Source organism: Haemaphysalis longicornis, unplaced genomic scaffold (assembly GCF_048455015.1).
Source record: "Haemaphysalis longicornis isolate Haplotype H1 unplaced genomic scaffold, Haemaphysalis longicornis Haplotype H1 scaffold_10, whole genome shotgun sequence".
NCBI lineage: Eukaryota > Metazoa > Arthropoda > Arachnida > Ixodida > Ixodidae > Haemaphysalis > Haemaphysalis longicornis.
The window spans coordinates 40,063,492-40,089,245 of record NW_027526204.1 but is presented as its reverse complement, the minus strand read 5'-3'; the positions used below and the strand labels follow the sequence as shown (position 1 = coordinate 40,089,245).

General features: G+C 46.0%; 1 protein-coding gene across 2 annotated transcripts; it reads left to right on the top strand.

The window, feature by feature from the left end:
• Positions 1 to 3,746: 3,746 nt before the first annotated feature.
• On the top strand, positions 3,747 to 25,754 carry LOC144158397 (dermonecrotic toxin SPH-like). 2 transcript variants are annotated; one of them, XM_077689267.1, is made up of 7 exons: positions 3,747 to 4,045; positions 7,965 to 8,205; positions 17,866 to 18,000; positions 18,871 to 18,996; positions 21,341 to 21,581; positions 22,687 to 22,845; positions 22,887 to 25,754. In XM_077689267.1, exons 1-6 carry the CDS (start codon positions 3,974 to 3,976, stop codon positions 22,832 to 22,834), a joined length of 963 nt encoding a protein of 320 aa, XP_077545393.1. In that variant the 5' UTR covers positions 3,747 to 3,973; the 3' UTR covers positions 22,835 to 22,845; positions 22,887 to 25,754. The 2 variants fall into 2 exon arrangements, with proteins under 2 accessions (XP_077545393.1, XP_077545392.1); XM_077689266.1 differs by having other exon boundaries at positions 22,687 to 22,901.

Genomic DNA, 25,754 nt, shown 5'->3' with positions numbered 1-25,754 from the left:
TAGCCACGATGATGGCGTATTTCTGCCCTCGATGTTTGGAGGCGTCTGTTTAGATAACTGCATGATCCCCATCGAGGGTGGTGTTTAGCGCTTGAGCCCGTGCTTTTCGGTGACCCTCGTCGTGTGAGGGGTTCATTTTCCTAAGCAATAGGAGCAGATCTTTAGTTTTAGTCGCCAAGAGTCTGGAAGTACGTCAATTGGAGTGACATTCTGGGCTGCCCAGCCAATCTGGTGAAGCATGCGGTTACCCACCGCAGTTCTGAGTCGGACCTTCTGGTTAGAAAGATGGCCTTCTATAAACTCTTCCACCGTGTTGTGGAGCCCCATGCTAAGCAGCCTCTGTGTGGACGCACTCAAGAGAAGACCAATGACCTGCTTGACCGCATTTTTAATCATTATATAAAGCATGTCTATGTCTTCCCTGCCGAGAAGAAGACAGACGGTTGACGTAAGTGACTCTCGAAAGGTACCGGATTCCTTTAGGATTCGCATCTTGGTGGCAACTCGCCTGATTATGTGTATGATTTGATTAATCCTGTTTTTGAAGCGCTGCAAGGAGACGTCACTCTTGGTGTTAGCCTCGACCTGTAGGCCCAGGACCTTGATGCTGGGGCTTGGAGTGATGGCCTAGTCATCAAGGAGTATTTGAATGTATTCCTTGATTTTGCGTGAGGGCGTACGACAAGGAGCTGTGATTTTTTACGTGAACACTGGAGGCCACAGGCTTTAGCACATTGGCGTACTAGAAGTGAGATGCCAAGCATTGGTGTGAGCTTCCTTTAATATTAGTAACTCTTAGCACGTGAGCAAGGTGCGCACAGGGCCGCTAGACGGGCGTGAGTGGTCACGTGACGCTTTCACGTGGATTCCAGTGAGACCGCAGGGGGAAAACCCGTAGATGTGCTTGATGAGTACACCACCTGTCTTCCCCGTCTTCGCGTGGGCTCGTAGCTAAATCGGTAAGACAATGGGCTTTCGCTTTGTTAGTCTATTAGTTCCAGGTTCGATTCCCGGCGATGCCAGTAAATTCTTTTATTTGTTCGCTGGTGTTTTCTGGTGACACCAACGGTCGCGAAAGAACCCTTGGGGGGTAGAGGTAAAAAGCTTTACTTTAAAAATACAACGGCTGTCGCAAACAGGCAAGCACCGGATAATTTGGTCGCCTAAAAGTTTGCGAACCGAAACGCCCGTACACGGATATGTCCGTACACCGAAATTTCCGCACCGAAACATCCTCATCCTTCACCGAAATTTCCCAGAGCCGTCTGGAGTTTGTCCAGTGCTCCGTGAAAAAATTCGTCTAGGAATTTTCTCTTGATTATTTTTATCTCCAGATAATCTGCTGCCGGTGGGGTTAATATTCGTGGAATATACGTAGCTCGATGTGAATTTCACCCCAGGATATTCCGACACTACATTTTAATTTAAAAACCTAATTGTGACGTTAATTTAACGACACGTTCCAATTTTCGAAGTGGAACTGGAACGCGTTCCTTTCGCAATAAAGGAACTTGTAACAGGAACTCGTTTCGAAATTGCGAAGGAATGAAGAACGAGCCTTCGTTCCTATTTTAGAGGAACGTGTACAACACTGATTTTAAAAGGACCCTGCAACACTCTTTGAGCAGTACAAGTAAACCTGCGCGACGTTTAGATTACACTGCCAGGAATACCTGAGCCAAATATTACACGTGCACGTGTAGCGGTGAGCGCGCAAATCGATGTGAAAGACGCGGAAAAACAAACCGCTCTCTCTTCAGTTGTCCTCATTATGCATGGCCTAAGGGACGTCACATAGGCCATGGCTGCCCGATCGGCGGTCACTGGTCAACTTCGCGGCTAGATTCTCCCATTTCCGTCGTCGTCACCGCTGTGTACGAACCTCTTCTATGCCTCAACTTCTAGGCACAGTTTTGCCGTTTATTTTGTGTTTTGAGGGCGCGCGGAGTTTGAGTGATGAGCTCAATACTTCCCTTTGAACGGGACCACTCGACTACAAACGTTTATTGCTTCAAAAACGCCCTACCAGCCCGAGCGCGCACTTGCGAGCAGGCACCCATGCCTGCTTTTTTGTGGCACCAGACCGGAAATAGGCCCCTCCGCGTTGCGGAGAAAAGGAGAAAACTACCCGGCATGTGATATATCGAAGGCCGCCGAAGAGAACGCTTCGAGCCGCCCCCCTCTCCGGGAGAGAGCGCGCAGCTTTCGTCGCCTTGTCCGCGCTCGAGTTGAGGGGGAATGATTATACGCGATTTCTCATCGCGCGTAGTTTCGTTAATTGTGAACGGATTTTCATAATTCTTGCGGGAGGAGATTTCTGGGACAATAGACTTTATCCCAAAATACAGTACTAGTAGCCGATGGCAAGTGTTGCAGGGTCCCTTTAAATAACTAAAATCATCGCAGAAAATCTGTTATGTGTTTATTGGAACGTAATTCTTAAATCTAAACGCAATGACGTTGAAAATTTTCACCGCAATGGGACCAACGTCCAAGAATGCCAGCTACAGCCAGCTGTTTCCTGTGACTGTGTAGTGTAAATAATGCTACGGCTGCTCAGTTTTTTGCCCTTGAACTCCGTTTTGGGTCGGTGACAGTGCCCATGCATCAAGATAACCATCCCGTTAATTTTGGCATCGTCGCTCTTGCGGCATGCTGACGGGGGCTGTTCCGAGAACCTGCAATGGTGCGTTACGTCGTTGACATCTTTGTGGTGCTCTATGAGTGAAAAATGTGCAATGAGGGGCGGAGGGGAGGATTCTCGTTTCTTAACGACTTACCTGTTGCTCGTGAAGTCTACGAACGTTAAGCTGGTGTGTGTATGGTTAAGCACCAATAAAAGGTTAAAAATGTCATGCCGAGTTCTTGTGTAATTTTGGTAGTCTGCTCGACAGCTATCAAGCTCGCAGACGTTAGTTTGTTCCATAGCACCGGCTAACCATTAGCTAGATTGCAGACGACCGTTTATTTCACTGTGTGATGGCGGCGGCGAAGATGTACAGGCTCACGGAGGCCTGCGACAGCGATATCATTCTTCGTTACCGACCGCTGAGCGAACGCCAGCGGTAGCGAAGAAATGAAGGGCGCAAAACACTTGCTCCTCGACGCTGAGCCCGCGCTTCCGCCGACCAAGTTCGTCCCGGAGCTCGTCGCACAGCGACCGCGCGGTCCTCTTTGAGAGGCGGAAATGCTGGCGGAATGCTTCTCGGGGCAGTTCGAACTCGTCTACATTGCTTCTCGACCACTTGTTTCGCCGGCGAGCCAACAGCAATGCGGTAATCGGCGCATTCATGACTGCTTCCAAAAACCGTCTGTTTGAAATTAAAATCGTCTGTTTGAAGAAGCCGCTGTCAAACGCAGTAGTTCCGCCGCGCTTGCGTTACGTCACATCCGGTTGTTTTTTTTTATCCAATCAGGGCTCGCTCAAAAGGGGCACCTTTAAAAGGGACACAAAAGCCACAAATCACCAGAATACCGCCCTGGAGGTCTCCCACCACAGCAAAAAAAGTCGCCGGCCTGAAAAAATGGCGGCTTGGTTCAATGCGCAAAGCCACAGCAGTGTACACGTGTCAGTGGCCGTGGCATATGTTGACTTTTCTAAGACAACAAAAGCTTATCAAATGAGGTTGTCGCTGCACAAGGACTGAAAACCAGGATAGCTTCTGCAAACATGATAAACACGTCTGCCATGCCTTGATAAGGCATCCTGTTTTCAGCCGCATCCTTTTTCCTGGTGAGTGAATATTTTTGCTGTCAGTTGGACGTGACGGTGATAGCTGTCCCCTCTCCCTGACTCAGGGGCAAAAGGGACCAACGCAGCGCCCGGCATTGCTTCTTTCAGTCTTCAGCGCTTTTTACACACGGAATATCGGTGGTAGAGGAAACCTAAGTGCCAGTGCAATCTTGCGGCGTGGTCACTACTGCAGTTTTACCGATTTCAGTTCTTGACAGGCTTCATCTGTGGACAGTCCTGATGTTAAAAAAAATGCCCGCCGGAACCGTATGGAGGGTCGCCTTCTGCTTTCTTTCTACAGCGTCGTGTTCGGTAAGTTTGGTATACACTGCCTTCATTAATTTTACACCTTCATTATAGCGTTATTTGAAGTGATTACAAAATTACGGCTATGAATTCTTGCTTGGTTTAAACTTGAAAACTGGAATATTCTGGAATGTAGTTTCACGTCTACGTTGATGCTAGCGTGTACAACAGTGTAGAAACAGAAAAGCAAAAGAGCGTTATGAAGCTCGGTTGCAGCTGTAGGAATGTTTTTCGCAGCAGCCGCTTTTCTGATGGAGGCGAAAAGCAAAAACTCCCGTGTGTACGAGATTTCGGCGCACGTTAAATATCCCGGGTGGTAAAAATTAGTCCAGAGCCCTACACTACGACGCCCCTCATCGTCTGCGTTGCGTCGATGCGTTAAACCCAACAATCAATCAAGGAATGTTTTTCGCCGGCAATGATAGCGATCGCTATCTGAACATAAAACGTGTTTCTGACAGTCTCACTTAGACACGCGTGTGTGTTGCGGGGGTATCTGAAAAGAAGAGTTCACGTGCCAGCCCAGAATAAACCGCCAAGAAAACAAAGAAAGCGCAAAAAATACAACTGTGGTGGCTGCTTTAATGACGTGTGTGCTGAGGAGCAAACATTTGGAAAGAAGAAAACTTTTGATTGATTGATTGATTGAGTGATTGATTGTAGGGTTTTGACGTTCCAACGTAAAGCAGGCGATGAGGCGCGCCGTAGTCGAGGGCTACGGATTAATTTTGACCGCCGGGGACTGTTTAACGTGCGCCAAAATCTCGTACACACGGGCGATTTTGCTTTTCGCCTCCGTCAGAAAAGTGGCCACCGCAAAAAACGAAACTTTTAGTAATTTTCTTCTACATGAAAACCTTCGTAGAAAGTATTATGAATGCAAAGTTAATAAATTATTTCAAGATAATGAACAAAATTATCTGTAACTGGTCTTGCAACTGTAAATTATTTCACCCCTGCAAAGTCTACTGTTGACAGAAAAGGCTTGTATGGTACAAATATGTTTTATCTACTTCAGTAATGCTTGGTAACCTTTCCGTTGACTCAGTGGATAAGGTATTGATGCAACGAATTATGAGTTCACAGGATAGATTACCTTCTTAGAACAAGAAGGAATCTGTTGCAAAACATAAAACAAAATAATTAAACTTAATGCATATATAGAACATATTGAAAAAACATCGTTACCGTGCCTGGATGACTACTATTAAAGGGACTGTGAAGACAGCTTAAATCCTTGTCTCTTTGCCAGACGTGGTGTTTAGTAACACGCTTAAGTGTATTTTCACCACGAAAGATCTTTTTCTAAAGAACCAATGAAAACTACTGACAAACTCCTAAAATGTTTCCCTATTTAACGTCGGATTTGAAGACACATATTAGGTATAAGACTAGGACAATCAGTGCATCGCGTGGGGTAGTGTTAGGGCAATGTATCCATACACAGTGGAACCACTAAAGTCACACAAGCGTGCCCCTTGTCGGAATATTGTAGGCGTCCACCATTTGCAGAAACTAGTATATGTGACGCCACAGGAACTGAGGACGCCACTGCGAGAAATCGGGTCGTGCGTCATCACTCTTTAATCTGCGTTGTTTATAATCCGGTTTTTGTTGCCATGTGTTTTTTCTAGCGTGTTTTTTTCTAGAATTTTTTTAATCTAGCATATGTTTCGTCTCCTCTTCATCCTTGTTCCTGTCTTAATGTTGGCTAGTACGATGAAATCCTTAACAATATTATACCTGAGTGAAGTTCTCACTAAGCTCATTGTGCAATTTTTTGTGGGCGCCAGCTGTCCGTAGCTTCCCTGATTTTTAGCCGTGCTAATGAAGCTTTCGCGGAAACGACTAATCCCCGCTTACCAGGAATGACGACACCGGTGGCCGCAAAACAAAATCGTGTGCAGCGACAACAGGAGTGAGAAAAAGATTAACCATGCTTGTAGGCTCGCCGAAAATGGCACAATGGGGGAGAAAGAAGAAGGGGTGCAGGACTTCAGCATGTGCCGCTGCTCTGCAGGGAAGCTCTTTCTCCCCTATCGGTGATCGTGCGGATTCGCCACTGCTTTCGTGTACAGGCACTTTGAATCGATGTTTTCTGCACAAACAGGAGCTCCGTTTCACACGTTATGGTGTTGTTGGGACCAACCTGGTGCGGGTCCCCACAAAACGTAGGCACTTGCCTCCGGCACTGGCTCAAGAAATTGCACCTGCTTTAGCAGAGCTCTCGCGTCAACTCTGGGCTGATTTAAGGAAAGAAGTTCTGCACTTTCATCGGCCTGTGTAAAGCTCAGGGTGCCCACCCAAGCGTTACTGCTAGTTCGCTCTCTCATTAGGCCGCGCTTCCCATAGAGGAGGGGTCGGCGACCCTTTGAGGTGGACGGCCGAATTGCATGAAGCTGGCACAGCGGTGGCCGGGTGGTAAATCCGGGGAGGGGGGATATCAAGGACACATTTATTTTCAACTAGAAAAACACTGCGAGTGGTAGTTGTGCATTGGTGTTTTCCCACAAATATGCCTAACGGATTTGTGTTGCTCAACATACTTGGATTATACAGCTGAGCTCCGTTTGAAATACGTGTTTAAGAATATTCCATGTGTATAATCCTAGATTAATGGAAGGGTGTAGAAAGTAAACTGCAAAAAAAAAACATCTCAAACGTGAAGTAGTTTAGGTGCTCTCCGTAGTAGCCATAATGTCTATACACTAGTAGACAAAAACCTGGATAATACCTACATGCCTCACAAGGTATGGTACCCAGACCCCACATTTTGAGCGCGCTAATTTTGATGGAGGTTGATTTAACTACAGTACCGCGCCGAGAGCTCCCTCATATCGCCATCCTAATTACAGTCTTGGCGAAAGCTGTTATGGTTTCTAGTTACTTTTTAGGGCTTCCTGTGTTTTAGTTGCATCACCTAATTGATCAGATTCGTTTGAGTTGTTTTCAGTCTGAATACACTTTGCTACCTTGATAAACATTTATTTTTAGTTATAGCCTCACTGTGCTCTTGATGCATCTGGGCTGGATCCCAGGGAACCGTGGCAGTTGGTGTTTTTCTGCTGTTTTCTTCTCTATTGTTTTTTTCTTCTACAAAAGCACTTTTGCGCTCTGCTGTTTGTGACTGCCATTGTTTGTTTTGGTTTTACACGGTAATTAATGTTTGGGATATCTGCGCTTGCGCTACAGGCACATCATTTTTGCACCCGCACTTCAGCAATAATGCCTTTGTGGCCGCTTGGCCATGCTGCCGTCTTTTGCTGTAAGGGCCGGTGACCTGGGAAGCGCGCACGCAGCTGTATTCCTCAGTCCTACCTTGTCGTACTGGCTGAAATAAAATATTCAAATCTTGAATATTGAAACAAAATGCACATGCATGGAGTATATTTCCAGATTTAGTTGTTCGGGAAGGTTCTTCAGATGTAATGCTCGTTTCAACATTCTGATATCTTTTGGCGGGGTGTCTGAATCGAGGAACGGGCGGACGAACGGACGGACGGAGAGACAGACAGACAGACAGAGAGAGAGACAGACAGACAGACAGATGCACTGACGGACTGACGGGTGGATGGACGGACGGGTAGACGGACAGACCAAAGTTTTCTGGTTTAAGTAACCCAAGAAAGACTATCGTCTTTAAAAAATGGTGTGAGCCACACATGACATTAGTTTAGTCGGCAGGCAATTTCGTTTTGTGTAGCCTACCTATTTGGCAGAGGGAATTAATCCAATTTGTCGCCATGCCAATAAGTGAGAATCAAACTGGCCTTTTTTGTTCACCGTACGGCAAGGCGCGTACAGAGTCTAAGCTAGTTATAACCACGTAAGAAGGCCGCAGGCAGCACTACTGGAGCGTAGACTGAAAAAGATTGACGGGGGTTTTCAAACAACCCGCATTGCGTTTCTTTCATACTTCTCACAGGTTTCTGCGATCGATGCCCGTCGACCTATTTTCGTGTTTGGACACATGGCCAACAGTTTGGAAGAGTTTGATCTGTTCATGGCTGAGGGCGTGAATGCTATCGAGGCTGACGTCACCTTTTCTCCCAACGGAAGTGCTCTGAAGTTCTACCATGGGCCCGGGTGCGACGCCGGCCGCGATTGTGAACGTCAAACTGAGATTGGCTCTTATTTGACTTACGTCAGGCACACCGTCAGCGCCGGTAAGTGAGTTACACCCCAGATATAAACATTACGCATTGGTCAGCTGCGTAGTGGTAGCACGTTTTATTGTGGGAGCTGGAACAGCAAAACCATCTTGAGCCCCAGAAGGAGACTGCGTGCCTTAAATCAGAACGAAGGACGGCTGTGCAAAAGTATAGTCGGCGAAAAATATCATGAAAATAAAATGTTTACAGTTGGTATCATATCACGAAATTGTACCTTTTCAGACGTCAAAAAAAGAATAAACGAGAAACAGGACGTCTTCGATAGCGAACTGTAGTCGATTTGTCGATGCGTTGGTGGAAGCATCCACAAACGCTTGTTAACGCAAAAATGCATGGCAATATCTGCGTTAGGTAATGCCGGCCACTAGGGTATTCGGAAAGGAAAACCCTCAAGGCCAGAAACGCCCTCCGCGGTTTTGTAAGCGTTGAAACTGTCGTGTTGGTGGTTTTGACATGGTATGCGCTATTATATTCCGGTATGCTGCGTGTGTACTTGATGGGAAAAGTAAACAAGTCGGCATAAAAGAATGATGCTATTGGTTTTGTAGGAAGGAGGCGTGGACTTGGTAGACCGGGTGTGGCTTTGTACATTTACTTCTGGTGCGTAGATCCGGCCTGAACTGGGGGTACCGATGTCGGGCGACCACAAAGGTACACGGTCGTGTTCGTACTCGTGTAGAGCACTTCCCGGAGAGCAGGCGGTCGATAGTCTCGACCAGTGTAGCGACTACCGCTTCTCGAACCCATCCACCCTCCCGGATTGGTACCCCAATCCCAACACACATGATTTCGCCACCAGTCTGCACGGTGCCACGATATTTTCGAGAATAGACCTTGTTCGGGCGTCCGACCAGATCCTCGTCACTGAGGAGGCTATGCACAAGACGGCAATCAAAATCACAACACCTTTCGGCCTCTTCGAGTTCCTCTAAATGCTCTTCTGGATCCCGAACGCTGCCCAAGCGTTTCAGCGTTTCATCGATACCATCACGCGCGGACTGCTCTGCGTTTGTGCTTACGTGAACAATTTGTTGGGAGCAAGTACCTCCATAGAGGAGCACCTTCCCCAGGCAGCACAGGACTGTTCGGCCTAAAACAGGCCGGTGTACTTTGGCCGGTGATTTTCTGTCCGGCCGTTTTCCGGCAACCATGTTCGGCCCATGTCCAAATGTGGGCCTTTTGGCCGTATACGGCCGTACTCCCAAGGCTGTCCAACGGCCAGTGTCCGTCGGCCAGTCGACCGGCTTACGGTCATACGGCCAGATTCCAGCCGTAGGGCTCCGGCCATTCGAAAGCCACCCGTGTACGGCCGAAGTACGGCCGCCGGAGGACAGCCGAGATGCGGTCGTCGGACTCCAGCAAGGACTACAGCTACCGGAAATACGGCTGGGCTACGGGCATTGGAGTTCAGCCACAGTACGTTAACTGTACTGAGGCCGGTCACTGGATGTCGCGCAAGCAGATGACTTATTCGCGCAGTGCAGAAGCAGCACAAACCAAGCATTTTGGGTCCAATGCAGCCACATCAAAGTGAGCTCGCGCGAAACCACCAGCCGTCAAGCTTTCAGCGCAGCCTTGGTTAATTACCAGCCTCAGTTGACAGCGAAATTCATTTATTAAACAGTGCTCACAAATTGTCGTTCCTTTAATTGCTGTGCCTCTTTTACTGCCGAAGACAGAAAATATTCAGTTCTTTGTAGCGCTTGAATAGATGTATTGTCCAGGTCCTGATACCCTCTGTTGGGCGGCTTACCTGCAATAAACGGGGAAAGAGGAGGTGGGGGGAGGCGGCGGAGGGCGCATACTTTAGTGGGTTGAATTTCAAAGAGATAAATTGCGCCGCTTTTAGCCAATTTCTTTTAGGGCAATATTCCGGAACACTTTCATGCTATGACTACATAAACTATTTTTATAACAGTTGCTTGACCAATTTTGATGTATATTAAAACGGCGTGAACGCCTTTACGAAGCGATCTGGTTTTCAACAAAACACTCAGGAGCATTTATTATAACTCCTTCACAAAAAAGTATGTCCAGTTTTTGCCCGTTTTTCATGCAAAGACATTTTCTACTCGGTCAACTTTTCTGATGATCTTGCGCAGGGCTGATCCTAAGAAGGAGCGAACAGGTACTTTCATTTTCAATCTATTTTAATGTTGTTTTCATGAGTATACGTCTACAACACTAAATAGTCCAAAAGAACTTAATTTTCGTCTAATGTCATACTACGTTCAAAAAATTCTAGACGCGTTGGGAATGACGCCCTGCTTCAGGTGGCTGCACTTGTATCCCTTTGTGTTCACGCAAGGAAAGGCGTAAAATTAGAGTTACATAATTTGTTTCAAACCAATAACATAGCAATGGTAGCATGCATACAGGAAACCTTGCATACTGCAACGAATAGGGCAATAAATATTTTATTGGTCAAGTTTGAATGCGTAGGGTTCTCAACTCGTCGGAGGCAAACTTGCGCCTCTGGAAGTTTATTTATTTATTTATTTATTTATTTATTTTATTCATTTATTTATTCATTGTTTTATTTAGTTATTTATTTTTTTGATGCCTGCTTGCCTTTGCATGCATTACAGAAGGGAGATACATAACACTAAGCATTAAATATGAGACAAAATAAAATAATTCTACAAAGCGCGCTGAAAATCGTCAATATAAACGGTTAATGCAATCATACGTGGAAGATAATTACACTGCAGTATTGATGTAAAATAAAAAGAATCGCGCAAGGCGTCACCTTTAAAGGAAAGTGAATAATTTGCTTTAAGCTAGCGGTCCCACTTTGCGATATGAAGAATGGCGCTTGGACATACTTCTCCCCTTCTACTCCAGTTTTCGAATGATAGATATTACGAAAAAAGTTCAACCTGTGGTTTCGTCTGTGATCTTTCACGTCCTGCCATTTCACTTTACTTTTACTTTCTCTCATGCTAAGTTGAGCGTGCCAATTACCTAATACGAATCGCACTGACATATTCTGTATGTTTTCGAGCGTATCAACCAGCTCTTTGGTGTAGGGATCCACGAAAACACATGCGTACTTCAAAATTGAGCGCACATGAGTGAAATACGGTTGTTCTTTTCAGTTAGATGGAGGTTCACTGAAATTTCGTCGCAAAAAGCCAAAAACATATGCAGCCGTAACTTTTATGGTGTGAACCTGCCTATTTAACCTCAAAGCACTCCCTAAATAAACTCCTAGGTATTTATATTCCTCGGCCGTTGTCACAGCAGCATAATTTACGGTATACGTATTTAATTGGAATGAAGGTTTTCTTGTAAATGTGCCGTTAACACACTGTTTAACATCCAAAAACGTTTCTGAATCAGCGCACCAGGATTTTATTAAATTCGAATAAAGCTGCAGGTATACGGAATCACGTTCATTCGCTATAGTCCGGTAGACTACACAGAACTTTTGAACAAAGCTATAGGGCCAATAGTAATAACAATGCAAAAACCGATTCATTCAGTTCATAGGATGAAATGTACTACGCAGAAGGTGATATAGAACACAATCATTTTTTTTTGCGGTCCAAGAATATACAGTCAACCAATTTAGGCTTATCTATTGCAAGAGCCAAATCATGCGTGAACTCAACAACCTGCGTTGAGCAAGAAAATCTTACGAAATCCGTGTTTGCTAGGACGCTGGCGATTATGTTTAACCAAATGAGTCATATCCCAAGAGTAGCTAAGCTCACCTTCAAACATCGGAACTAAATTCAAGATTCGTCAGTGACTTCGTCTTCAGTGACTTAGGCTTCGTGATTTAGGCTTCAGTGACTTAGGCTTCGTCAGTGACAAGGCTCTGTTGGTATCGCAAATTTAAAATAATTTTTGTTCTAAATAGGCAGTCGTAAAATCCCATGAAGTAACATAGTGCAGGGCATGAAGTTGATCCTACCAATGCACGAGCGAGTCTCTTCTACGTTTATCACCAACAACATAGTGCAACATTGCTTGTCGCAGTTTAATTGTAAGCAGAATAACTTGCGCTTTTGCTTGCACTTGCCTTTCGTTGGTGGGGAGTCCTTGACATGGTGGCGGTTTAGCTCCTGCGTGGTGGCCGCTTGCTCGACGCCCTTGAAGGCCAGTTATTTTGGTGAACCATCTCCATCTCGGATCGGACATCTCTGCCGGGTCGATGTCTCCAATGCTCTCCATTTCTTGAGGGGGCGAATAGCCTCGAGCTGATGCGTCGACGAAGCCGGCGGCAGAGGCGTCGTAGCGGCGATGACTGGCGAGGCTTAGCTCACCCGTCGGTGTGGCACAGTCTTCTTGTGGCAATAAATGACATTTCGATGGCCTAAAAGGTTTCCTGCTAATGTCCAGTGAGTCCTTGCATCTTGCCCGTTCACCGAGAACAATCATTACTGTTTGACAAACGATGTTCGTTCATTTAAAACGTAGAAACACGGAGCGGATGAAAAACGCGTCCCCGTCGTTCGGCTCCCTAACGGCTTTTTCTCCCCCCAGGAAAAAACCGGTCGGCCTCCTTCCAAACACGTCTGTGCATGAATTCTCGGCGCCCAGGCGCGAGCCGTTGTTCGGCTGTATGTGGTTTGCCGAAAAAATAACGTATAACCAGATACCTTACGTAGGCCGGTCTCCTCTTGAACACCGGTTGCCAAATATTCTGTGGCCATTCGCTTGCCGTAATTCGGCCGAGGACAGCTAACCGAATGAAAAACGTATATTCTGGGGCCGTACGTCGGCCGGTATCCTTCATAACACTGGTTGCCCGAGTAAACAAATATTCTACCGCCGGACGCGCGGTTCACCGTTGAAACAACGAATGCATGCAGCCGCGCTCCGGCCGGTCTCCTTTCGAACACCAACTGCCGCAAGAATACGCATATTCTGTGGCCGGTCGCTTGCCGTGCTTCGGCCGATTACCGCTTCCCGAACAAAAAACGGATGCCCTAAGGCCGTACTTCGGCCGTTCTCTTTCTCAACATCGGAAGCCGTAAGAGAACTGAATATCTGGCAGCCGGTTAGCTGCCGTTGTGCGTCCGGACACGGGCAGACGGAAAAATGCCGAAGCGCTGGTTGCCGAATGTTGGCCGTTCAACGCATGATCAGTGGATGCCAGAACTTGGATGCTGGCCGGACATGCCAGAAAGCGGCCATAGACGGGCCGGTCTTGGGGCACAGTTTCTGTGCCGCCTGGGTCAGCAGCTTTGTCTTCTGCTCGAATGCCTAGCCACCAACGGCATTATCGTTAATGCCACGAAGAGCGAATCCCGTATTCCGCCCTCGACTTCCTGGGACATCGGCTGGATGCGACATGCATTCGGCCACTTCCAAACAAGGTCCAGGCCATTCTCGACTTCCTGAAACCAACGTCAATCACCAAGCGTCGCCAGTTCCTGGGTGTGGTAAACTTCAACCGTCGTTTTTTTCAGGAACTGCGCCACTCTGCTCAATCTTGTCGAATACCTCCTTTTCAGGCCTCGTTTGCGTACTGCAGCATACCGGCCTCAAGCAAATGCTTAGCGCTTTCACCGGCAACTTAGGGCCGGGCTCACAGCATTCGAAGGCACAACTCAGTTCGTCCAACGATTGCCTCTCACAGTTCTGGGTATACGCACCGCCGTCAAGAGTGACTTCACCTGTTCCTCGGCTGAACCTGTTTATGGCACCCACCTTCGCCTACCAACCAATCTTCTCCAGGTACCGGTTCAGACGCCTTCCGCAGCGGACTACGTCAAGTCTCTGCGATCGATCCTCGCCGATCTTCGACCGCAGCCTCCGCGCGAACGAAAACCCGGACCAGCTTATGAGCTTCCAAGCACTGAACAGGCAACACATGTGTTTGTGCCGGGACGTAGTCCTGTGCCCCATCCTTTGCAGGCACACTACGTTGGCCCTTTCCTGTTGTCGAGCGACACACGTGTACGTACGTAATCGACAACGGCTCTTACGATACCATATCCGCCCTACTTCGCCTCCGACAACAGCAACCGTAGGAGTTTTTCCACCGTGACAAAACAACAGCGCGACCGTCAGGTACGATGGGCACTTGTTGTTCAGAGCGTCGCACCAGCTCCTGTCTTGGTTTAAGGATGGGGAGCCCTGTAGCGGCCGGCTACAGAATCAGTGACAACATTGTGACGTACGCCAACAGTGCGCTCACCTGCCGTAGGGCTCGCGCGCCCCTGGCATCAGTAGAGTCACACTCCACTGCGTTCAGAAAGGAACCGGCATAGCTCGGTGGTCTGGTCCTGTCCTTGAACGCCTCCGGGGCTTCCGCTTTACACTTCCATAACCGAACCCTCAGTTTTCCAGTGTACCAGCCGTGCCTGAAAGCTGAGATGTGACGTAACGAAATTCAAGACAACCTGTACTTCTTGGTAGAAAAGAAACAAGTTACTTCGAGTACATTCTAACGTAACGAGTCTACAAATGAAGTATACTCTGTGGCAGCACCCTACAGACCCAACTACATCAGCGCACTGTGACCGCGTATTCACGCATCGACCTAAGCGCGTGTAGATGATACGCGCTACACCGCACTACGCTGGAGAGGGCGAGTAACCCCATGGCAGCCGCCGTCAATGCTTCCGCCGCCGTACGGCCTAGCTATAACGCCATAGGACCGGCTTGATCGGAAGCTTTCCTTCACTATTTCTGACCGTTCAACTTTATCCGAATGAAGATCGGTTAAAGCAGCGCTATTTTTTTTTGCATGACAATACATTTGTAACCTTGAAAGAAACGTGTAGGGAATATACCGAGCCCGGTTCTGGCTACGTATTCCGTCTGTAACCAGCCGGCCATTCGTACGTGCGGGCGAAATCGACATCCGCGCGATTTGCGCCTGTGTAGTTCGGGGATGTCTAGTTTGCACAGACTTTAGCGCCGCAAGAGCGTAGTATTTAAGGCCTCAGTAGTTATGCATGCAGTATAAGCAGGAGCGCCCCGGTTTTAAACGCGCTTGTGTCGAGGGTACATCGATGCGGGATTACGGCGATTTTACGCCTCAATGGGGTTGGGCCTTTAGCCAGTGCTCCACAATGTCGAAAACGTAAGTACCATTTGCTAATCCGTTGGTATTTACCACCATTCAGTCTTACAAAGTCGCGGACACTGATATGCCGTTCTGGTTGAAGATCTGCAACTCGTTTACACTCGTGTTTTGCTTACGCAACAACAACGAATTGCACTTTTAACATGCATATTTTACGGGTGTACCTCCATCCGCTTGATTGTATTTTGCACATCACACTTTCGTTTGTTTCAAAGGAATGAGAATTCTATAGACTTCACTGCTGCTTTATCTATAAAGCACAGGACAGCGTTAAATACTTGACGATACTGAAAATACACGAATTTTAAAGTGTTACATGGGCGCAGGATATCCATCACACATCTATGAATACTCCAACTAACTTAGTGTTGTTGGATGTTTAGCTCTACCATGTTATTTCCCATGGAATAAACGTATTGAAAGTCACGAAAAACAACCAACTATGCAAATCATTCGCAGAATATCAGCATAATAAATGTTTTAAATGCAGAGCATTTCAGTAACTCACGATGTCACCCGCGTTGTCCCGTCGTAGTCCGCACCGTCGTTGTCCGCACCCCTCCCCCTACACCATATAAAACAAAATACTATCCGGCGCCATGTTTCGATCTCTCGACCCTGCGGGCGGAACGCAATGTACATGGTGCTCTACCCACTGCGCCAAAAAGCCGACCCAGAATGGGATGCTACGAACGCGCCATATATCGTTCACTCATTCAAATTACTGCTGACGAGCGCTCTCTCGTCAGCAGTTGCCACAAGTGCAACAACATTAACGTAACGCAAACTACTTAACGTCGTGCGGCCCCGGAAATGCTCTGCATTTGATTGTGCCCCTCACGAGGGGAATGTTTCACTGCGTCGCCATGCGAACAGTTTGCCATGCTTTAGTTTCAGTTCTTTCTTTGGTGGGGTGCCGACGAGCGGCACCACCTCCTCGCACTTCGCCGCGGAAGGATCCGCGGCGGGGGCGAGAGATGGCGCTGGCGTCTCCGCGGCCGCGTCTGCGGCCTCCGCGGGCAATGGCGCCAGGTGGGGTCATCGCCCTTCTTTAATGCATATCGAGTATACTGACGCGACTTTCTCTTTCTCCCCGGGTCATTCTTTTTACATTAGAGAGGACTTTAAGCAGTTTAAAAAAGAATCAGAATTCATGATACTGCTTTCAACGTGTTCTTAAAAATTTCTTCTTTTTCCTATGCAATTTCTGGCTCAGTATAAGTCGTTTACTAAAACTAAGCGTTGATCTTCTTCGTGCGTCTGGTCTTCAAAAAAAAGATGGTTTCGCTTGTAATTATAAGTTGGACATTTTTCTTGTTTCTTTCACGTTCTAATCATACTTTCTTGTGAGTAAACATTTTTTTTGTGCGCAGTTGTTTCTTTAAATGGGCTGTTTTCTTCTGCATATTAGAACGTTTCCTTCTTCTGCAAGTTTCTTACTGTAGTTTAAGCGAAAACTCAGGGAGTATAAATTTTTAATTCTTGTTTATATTTACATTTTATCCGTAGTTTTTTCCAGCAATGAGCGAGTACGTTTTTGCGTATATGAAATGCGCTCTATGGCGCTCCGTGCTCAAGTAAGGTCATCGCCTTGTGCCCTCCACCTGATGTATACTTACCTTCACCCCCCCGAAGGAAGAAAGGAAACGCAAGCAAGAACTGCGGTTTGCGGCACGCTGTAGTGGTGGAGGGCGGATCAACGCCAAAACTGCACGTTTAACATGAACCCTGAACTTAGCGAAATCGGGCTGTTTGTGTTTACCCTCTTTGGTGTCAATACGTTGTTATGAACGGCTGCTGGTTGTTCAAAAGATGACTGATATGCTATCTACAACACGCATGCCTTTTTCTCTTATCTTGGAAACAGCATAGCTATATATGCCTTTCGCAAAAATGCACCAGCAAATGCTTGCTGTCATAGTAACAAATACAAGGTCTTTTCCTCAAATGTTTATAAAAACGCCCAGCGTTGCTCGCATAGCCGCGTCATGTAGTTTTGAAAGTGCCCGAGTGCAAAGCAGTAGTGTTGCAAAATAACTATGGGATTAAAATCGTTGCTTGTCTAAAAAGGAGTTGACCGACTAATCTGACTTTGAATCCTAAGAAGTGAAAGAGTGCGAGCTACATTGAAAATAACGGCAAAAGATATAAGTACCGGTTATAAACTATGCTGAAAAAACCAGTGAATATTGGCGCCTTAGATAAAACTATTCCACCTAAGCGCTGATAGTGCTTGCTCCCAGAAAAAGATACCTGCTCTCTGAGGCACGTTTCAAATTTCGTGAGCTTTACTGCGTTGTGCCATGAGTAATCTGCTGCCCGTAAAACTAGCTGCATCAATGTGAGACATGTTTCACTTTCGTTCTTTACCGCGCCCAAGTAAGCGTGGGGTTTTTTGAGTAGTTTCAAAGGGTTTTCCAGTTTTCTTGCATTATGTATACTCACGCATTATGCTCAACTAACCAAATGACCAACCAATCAATCAAATGCAACGTGCTTAAGACGAGGCCTATAGAACTGGTTTGGCTGCACTACGGAGGAATGTAAACGCATAGATTAGGCACACATGCATAATGCTTCTTATCGGGCTACCTTGTCTCTGTCAACAGAACGAGGGAACTACTCGGAGAAGATGCTGCTGCTTTACGTGGACATAAAAACTGGTAACCTCCAAGGAAAAAAGAATAAATACAATGCTGGAGCAAGCCTTGCTGAGAACCTGGTACGGTATCTTTGGAAAAATGGTAAGTTTCAACCATGTCTGCATACCGAAATTCTGAGACATGTTTGCATTTGAGTCGAATACATAATATAACACAGCTGCATCAGTTCATTATCTTCATTATCATTCTGTTAAATTTTTTATATTTGGGTGAATGCATTCACAGGGGAATATATCTTAAGATGTGCAATAAAGCCTGATGCAAAGGCCGTAAGGGTGAGCCGGTCGTATAACTCCAGGGACAGAAATTCACAGTTAAAGTCGAGAGATGATAGCGAGGAATTCTGCGGACACATCGTGGTCGGCACTCCTGAATAAAAACAGAAGAAAGTGGCTCCACTTAGCATTTTCACGAATATAGTTTAATGAGTTGAAATTCTCTTTGCCTGTACTATAGAATGTTACGGAAAAATCTCAAGTTTCAGAAAACATGAGCTAACAAAAAAGCAGTTGTTCCACAGGATCATGTTCTTTCAAGGTTGAGTTCATTGATAAACTACTAAGGGTAGAGGACAAACGGATATCAGAGCGTCTTACCATTTTATATTAGTTAAGCTCACTCACAAGAGACGCATTGTTGTGTGCCTTGTCGCAACGAAGGTGTCCTAATCTCCGTACCAGTTGATGACGTACTTAAAAGATGTATAAAGTGCAGAAATTAGTCGTATATTTCTATTAGTGTTGTTTAGAAGATAACCAAAAAAGAAGTGCAATAAAAGCGGTAAAATCGCCGTCAACTATTTGGATCCAAGTGCCTGGAAAATTGAAGAACTGTTGATTATTGCTTACCACTGCTGGTACAAAGAACAAGGAAAATGGCCGCTAAGAAGCGTATTATTCTCAAGGTCGTATTCTGAAATGTGGGGTCTCAGGAAGCACTCATTTTTTTCAGTTCCTGCAAATCGCATGGTGAACGTTCTGCTGTCCCTCTTCAGTGCAAAAGACAAGGAAATCTTCAGAGGCGCGCTGGATAAGTTATCCTCTTACAAGAACGATACCTCCTATCTCAATCACGTTGGTAAGTAGGCGAGTATGTGCATGTGTGCGCCCTGAAGTACCAGGTCAACAGTGAAGAACGTCGATGAGGGCATGATTGATGGAGTTTCCCTTTTTCGCGTAAAATGAATTAAAAAAAAATGTAACAAGAAAAAATGAAGAAACGTCTTTGCTCTGTTCAAAATTTAAAGACAAATCATTCGATGAGAAGTCGAGTGCACTGCAGGATTGGCCACATTACTGCAGTTTTAAGGAAAGAGCACGTTGAAGCTGAATAAAGAAAGTTCCCGTAGAACGAATAAGTGAAGTGTAGTATTGCCTCCACGTTATTGTACCAAGAGCCCTGGTCGCTTACGTAGCTCTCGATAGAAACACCAAAATCTTAAGCCCGGTTGTGTCCGCTGCAGGACGAAGGCCTCGCCCAAAGATCTCCAGCCACGTCTATCGAGTGCCTGGAGGCCGATAGTATATGATTGTATATTCATTGGGAGGGTTTTAGCAAGTGTACTCAGCCAGGGTGGCCAAATCTTTGCCCGGGGACACAATGCTGTTTGTGTCCCAGAGACAGTCATCTATTATGGTTGAAACTATCTAGTACAGCCTCCACTGGTATCCGGCGGATAACACAGCGGATAGCAATAAACATCAAAATATCTGTTGGTATAAATGACTCTTGAATGCCGGCATATTGGGCAGGCGCTAACGCATTCGAGCAAAATCATGCTTTTAGTTATTCGTTAAAGGGATCTAAGCACTATAAACATGGCCGAACTACACTGTTAGCGAAATAACTCCTTCAAGGTAGAGGTTATTGGCCAAAAATATCGAGTCATTTTGTAGAGGTACGAGCGCCTCAGCTGGTGTGGGGAAGGTGGCTTGATGCAGAGATTGGTTTGTGATGGCTGCCTTGATATTCCTGTGGGTTTTGCGTAGTTTAGCCACAAATTCAGGTTCAACAGTTCCACGTTTACTGACGTTTAAGTTGCCGAGTTTGAGGAACACGGCGAGGACCATCTATATCGATCAAAGTACTCGGCCCGCACCCTCTCTCAAACTATGGTGAGGACAGTAGGAAATTAAGGCGTTACGCTGCACAAACACGGCGACAATGCCACGTAAGCCGAAACCGGGGGGCAGAAGCTTTCCTGGTCTCTGTAATTTGTTCGTATCGTCTTCCTATGTAGCTACTGCACTGTAAATAAAACGTGGAGCAGCTATTGTGCCGCACGTATGGTCACTGATCCAGCTTTCTCATCTTAAGTGCTGAGACTTAAGTCTCAAAGCTGGCAGGAGGTGCCGGAGCGGAGGGAAATGGTAGCGGAAGTCGTGCATATAACGAAGGCTGCGCTGATTTGTAACGCTTTATTCATGAGTGCGCGGCATTTTTTTGTTTTCTCTTTGAGCTTGAATGACAGGCTTCCCACCGAGAGACGTACATATTTCAAGTGGGGCACCTAGACCGCTTGCAAAAGAGCTGACACCATAGGCGCATGCCAGCACTGTTCGTCCACTGCGAGGGACTTAAAACAGCTTGCCATGTTAAACACTGTTCATGACCAGGGACTGTTTGTGTGTGGAAAATGATGTGGCGCAATTTTATGCAAACCTTTAGGAGCTGCTTCCATAATACTTCACAATAATAATTATTTTGCGCAAATATTTGTGGAATGTTTGGTATTATTTTGTAGACGGTACGTTAATTGCCCTGAGAAAAAGTAAAAAAGACCTTTTTGGTGGCCGAGGCGCATTTCCGGATATGGTAATAACTTCCTCTATAGAAATAAAAGGGATACCCGTTTTGGCATGTAAGGTTATGGGGCATGTCCACGTACGCAACTGACTAAACATGTAATATTAGTTGCGCAAACCGTTCTCGTAAAATGAGGCTCGATTGAAACATTGACTCTCTCACGGAAACCCGGAGGGTGTTTGGCTTTGGGTATGGCAAAGGCGGATAGGTGAAACTTCGGCGCCCGTTGTTTGACTTTTTTTGTAAACATGAAGGGCCTTACACTAAGGATAGGGCAAATGACGGAGAGGTGAAGCTAAGGTGCCCGTTATGTTGTGGTGATATTGCAGAAAGTGCCTTGAATAAGAGCCTGGAAAACAGCACTGGGCTTAGCAGTGTTGGATACTGGTCTCGCGTTCAGCCCTATTGTCACAATTCAAATGTAGGCTCATCAATTATTTCATAAATTTTTTGGCTGTGGCGAAATCTCTCTGTTGACGTTTTCAGGATGTTGCTTCGTGGTCAAGGTGTTCATGGTTAGCCACCCGCACGTTTGTACCTTGCCAGATTTTCGCCTAGTTTTACCACTCGTTCTCAATTTAAGAACTCAACCGTCCTAATTTGAATGTTTCTTCAGGTTTTGACGTCAGTGGATTTGCTTTACTGTCGACCATCTCCAAGTTGTACGAGGACCTAGGCGTTACAAGGCACCGCTGGCAGGGTGACGGTGCCAATAACCGCGTCATCGACTTCTACCCTACAATCCGAATGTCTCTGGTGACAAAACGACGAACTTCAAACAGCTCGATACGCAATTACGTGGACAAGGCCTATGTATGGACGGCGGACAGACCTTACACAATTCGCAGGTTTTTGAGGTATTTTTTGTTGTTCAATGAACTAACACTTCGTGAACTGTGGGATGTTGTGGTTTTTCTAGTGAATAGGTAGGCGAAAAAAAAATCATACGCAATACAAAGCGAAGCCGCCCTCGATTCGGTTCTAATTTGCCCGAATACTGTTAAACGAGAAACGTCGCAAATAAAACGCCTAAAATATGTTACTTCACGAGCGCCGTAAGTGTATGACTCGCAGTGCTCAGTGCTACTGGTGGTGCGCTGTCTCAAAGTGAAGGGACTACTAACAAACTGCTGAAACGCAAAGCTAGGCGCAGATTTAAACTTTTTCGTAATTTTGAACACCAAGATAACTTAAATTTGAGAAACAATTGGTATATAATAATGCAGGTAAATGTGTTATTAAGAGTGCTAGGTGCCAGTTCGAGAACAGGAGTTAAACTAAGACAGACACCAGTAACTAAGAAGTCTTCGACAATACTTTTGGCGCTCGAGACTTTGAGGCTTGCGAAACAGATAAATTAGTCTACAAGAATCAACTAGGCCTCGGGAAAATATGGCACGCGGGTGCACACGAGCTCTCTACAGCCGTCACAAAAACACTAGCGAATATAGCCAATAACTATCGAAGAACGACACTGATTCCACTAACCAAAGTGAAAATAACATTCAAATTTCAAGAGTTATGATTACAGGTGCATGAAAACAGTGATATAAAACACCGGCTCACTTTATATGCACAGGGAAGCTTTTCATTAATATTGCACTTTACAGTCACTATTCACTTACGCACAAGCGTAAAAAAGTATCTGGTGATGGTGCAACCAGTCAAAGGAGAAGGCACGGGCGCGACGGAGCTGTTACAGAACGTGCGGGAGCGATAAATGTGTTGGTGAAGGGTTTGGAGAAGAAAACGCAAAGTAGCTGCAAAGACGTCAGCAAGCCAGGGAGTTTTATAAAAAACCGTGACACCAAAGTTTCTCTCCGGAATAATGCATTGGCATCACTATTTTCTACAATAGAGAATTTTTTTGAACTAAGCGTGCATCGGACAGAATGTTTAAAAAATAAAGCCTACAGGAGCCTGTCACTGTTAAATTGTTCTCTTTGCGTTTCCTCCCCTCAGAAAAGACATCGATGGAATCGTGACCAACAACCCATCCGACGTACTTCGTGTCCTCAGTGAGCAAGAGTTTTCAAGAACGCTGAGGCTGGCAACCAGCGCGGATAACCCCTGGGAGCGTGTTATCAGATGCCATGCGGAGAGCTCCTAGGCAGAGTTTGGTTAAAAATAACACGTCACAACAAACAGTTTGTGCTATAAAAGGTGCCCTAGGCTTCCATCGTGTACTGTAAAGCGCGGCCCCGGTTCGCAATGATTCAACGCAAATTCTTCAGTGGAACCTTAGGGCAGCACTGTCATGTATTTTCGGTGTTATTTTGGATTGCCTTTTTTTCTGATGGAAACTTGCAGCGCAAAGATATAGGTCCAACGAGGTCATATACATGCAAAATACAGTGTCGGTCGTGGGTGCATGAATGACAGGAGCAATTAATTATTGTTGATTTTTTCCATTGAAGTGTTGGAGGGGGACATCATTGGACAAACGAAGAAAATATACTTGGAAAAAATGATGTCGGTCCTAGGTGCGTAAGAAGAGTTAAAAGCATAGATTCCACGCGAAATGCAATGCGCATGATACTGATCCCTTAGTTTACTTGGCATGAAAGTTATCGACGAGGAGTTTTCATGCACTGCTTAGCCAAATTGTGTTCATCGCGCAGGAAAACAATGCCTTTTTTATTGGACTTACAATTGGCACACATAGCGACCTTAGAACACTGCTGTCTTGAAGGAGCATCAGGGTTTAATATCTTGCTTACGTGACTGATCCGTCACTATCTCTCGTGGGAACAAAATTGCACATCTTAAAGCACATATCTATAAGGCAGTTATATCGCTCATCGGTTAAAGTCATAGAGAACACTTTTGTTACATCCTCGTTGCCCTCTCTTGGAAAACGACAATCCAAACTTTAAAACCACCCGCCTAAGAAAATTGACCAAGAAGCTACCAAAGAAGCTACCAAAAGTTCAGGAAGACAAGGGGTCCTCAGAAGAAGTTGATGGCCGATTTTCTTTCACCTGTTACCCTCAACCGCCCAGTGGGACTGAGCGACTTCGTTTCTATTCGACATTCTTGATAGCAAAGATTTCCTGGTTTTAATGGGACAGAGAGAGAGTGACAGAGAGAGAGAGAGAGAGAGAGAGAGACAGAGAGAGAGAGGCTTTTTATTTGAGGAGAAAACCGAGATGTTTGCCAGACTTTTGACACCGACATGCTACTCGGCGGGGAAAGGGGAAAGGGGGAAAATGCCCGATAGATTAGAGGGCAGAAAAAAAGGAAGAACGAGAAGAAAAAAAGACAAAAATAACAAAAAGATGACGTTCAGTTTGAGTCAGTAGTGTGATTGAAGAGCCTTTTTTTTAACTCTCAATCACTGCAATGACGCCAATCCTGTCCAGATAGGCGAACAATGCCGCCAGTACTTTGCGTTGAGCTGGTGGAGATGACCATGGACCAAGGAATGCTGTCATAGTAATTGGTGCTGGGCGGAGACGCTTTAGTTCCTGCACAAGATTACACCTTGCGTTAATATATGCGGGACATTCCAACAACAGATGCTCCACGGTTTCCAGCGATCCGCAGTTGTCGCAGTAAGGGTTTTTAGTGACACCAAGACAAAATAGGTGCGACTTCGTAAGGGCTGCGTTGAAACGAAGTCGGTGCTACAGCGTCTCTAATCGGCGCGGAAGTACCTCTGGCATCGTCATCTTGAGTTCAGGGTCTATGTAGCGCGGGAAGGCATGGTGGTGCTCCGGAAGGGACCAGAGACGGTTCTGTTCTATTAAAACGAGCGCCTTCGCCATGGTTGTGGCATCACGCTTAGTGACGAAAATCTTCCTCACATTGCGTATTTCCAGGCCCTTGCGAGCAGCTTCATCTGCTTTCTCATTTCCTAGAACACCACAGTGACCGGGAAGCCACAGAAACGCTATACCGTGTCCAGCGTCGTTGGCAAGGGGGTGCAGGTATGCGATGTCACGAGAGGCATGTTCACGAATGGTGAAGCAGTCTCTGAGTTGCAGGCTTTGGAGAGCCCCCTTCGAGTCCGCGAAAACAGCCCATTGCTTTGGCCGCTGGCGTAAAATGCAGCGCATAGCTTCCTTGATGACGTGGAGCTCAGCGGTCGTAAATGATGTCGCACGCTCGAGGCGATAGGAGAACATGTGGCCATAGAGTGCATCATAATGAAGCGACCGACAGCTTTACATTGGAACTTCATCGGTAATCGCTGAGCGCAAGTTTTGTTGGTAGGCGTAGGAAAATTTCAAATCTTTGCAAGCGCAATGTTTGATAAGGTATGCACCAAGACGATTAGGCTTACCAATTAGCAGAAAATAAGCAGAATGACGTGCGCCTGTGCTGTTGATGAACGGTAATAATAAGAAGCACTGTTGTGCCGTAACATCAGAGTGGGCGCAACATCGTAAGGCGATTGGAAGCGGCACGCTTCGCTGAGTTCTGTTGTAAAACATGCAATACATATCACAGAAGGATCCAAAATGCACGCAGAAGTGCATTTCTGCGAATGATGGTATACACCGGTGCGTGTACGTATACACGTAGAAAAATAACCAATAAATAATTACAGATGTCAACCCATGTTTCAGATACTTGCAGTACTTTTAGTTGACATTAAAGACAAATTTTAACGTACTACAGCCATTAAAATTATGATCGGCTGTTGCAGAACAATCGGCGAAAACAGTGCAGGGTCAAAAAAATAATAATAAAACGACAGAAGGACTGTTTTTTATTTTTGTTCTTATGTCCCCATCCCTTCGCTATTTGCACAGATGTGTCATGCGATCGACAAGCCCGAACTGAAGCTTCAGTAAGTTATGAAAGTATACGTAGAAATATTTTTGGAATATTCGCTAAACTCCGCGCAGCAAGTGGACAAAAGGAGAACGCTGTCAAAAAGTGTGAGAAAATAGCGAAGAGGCAAGGAGCCTCAGCAGGTGCGAGGAGTGCTCTCAAAATCAGATCAGATTAAACTTTATTGTTCCCACGGGTGGAACCGCTTCCAGGTCCACTTCAGTGCCCTTCCGGCGGCGGCAGGATTTATG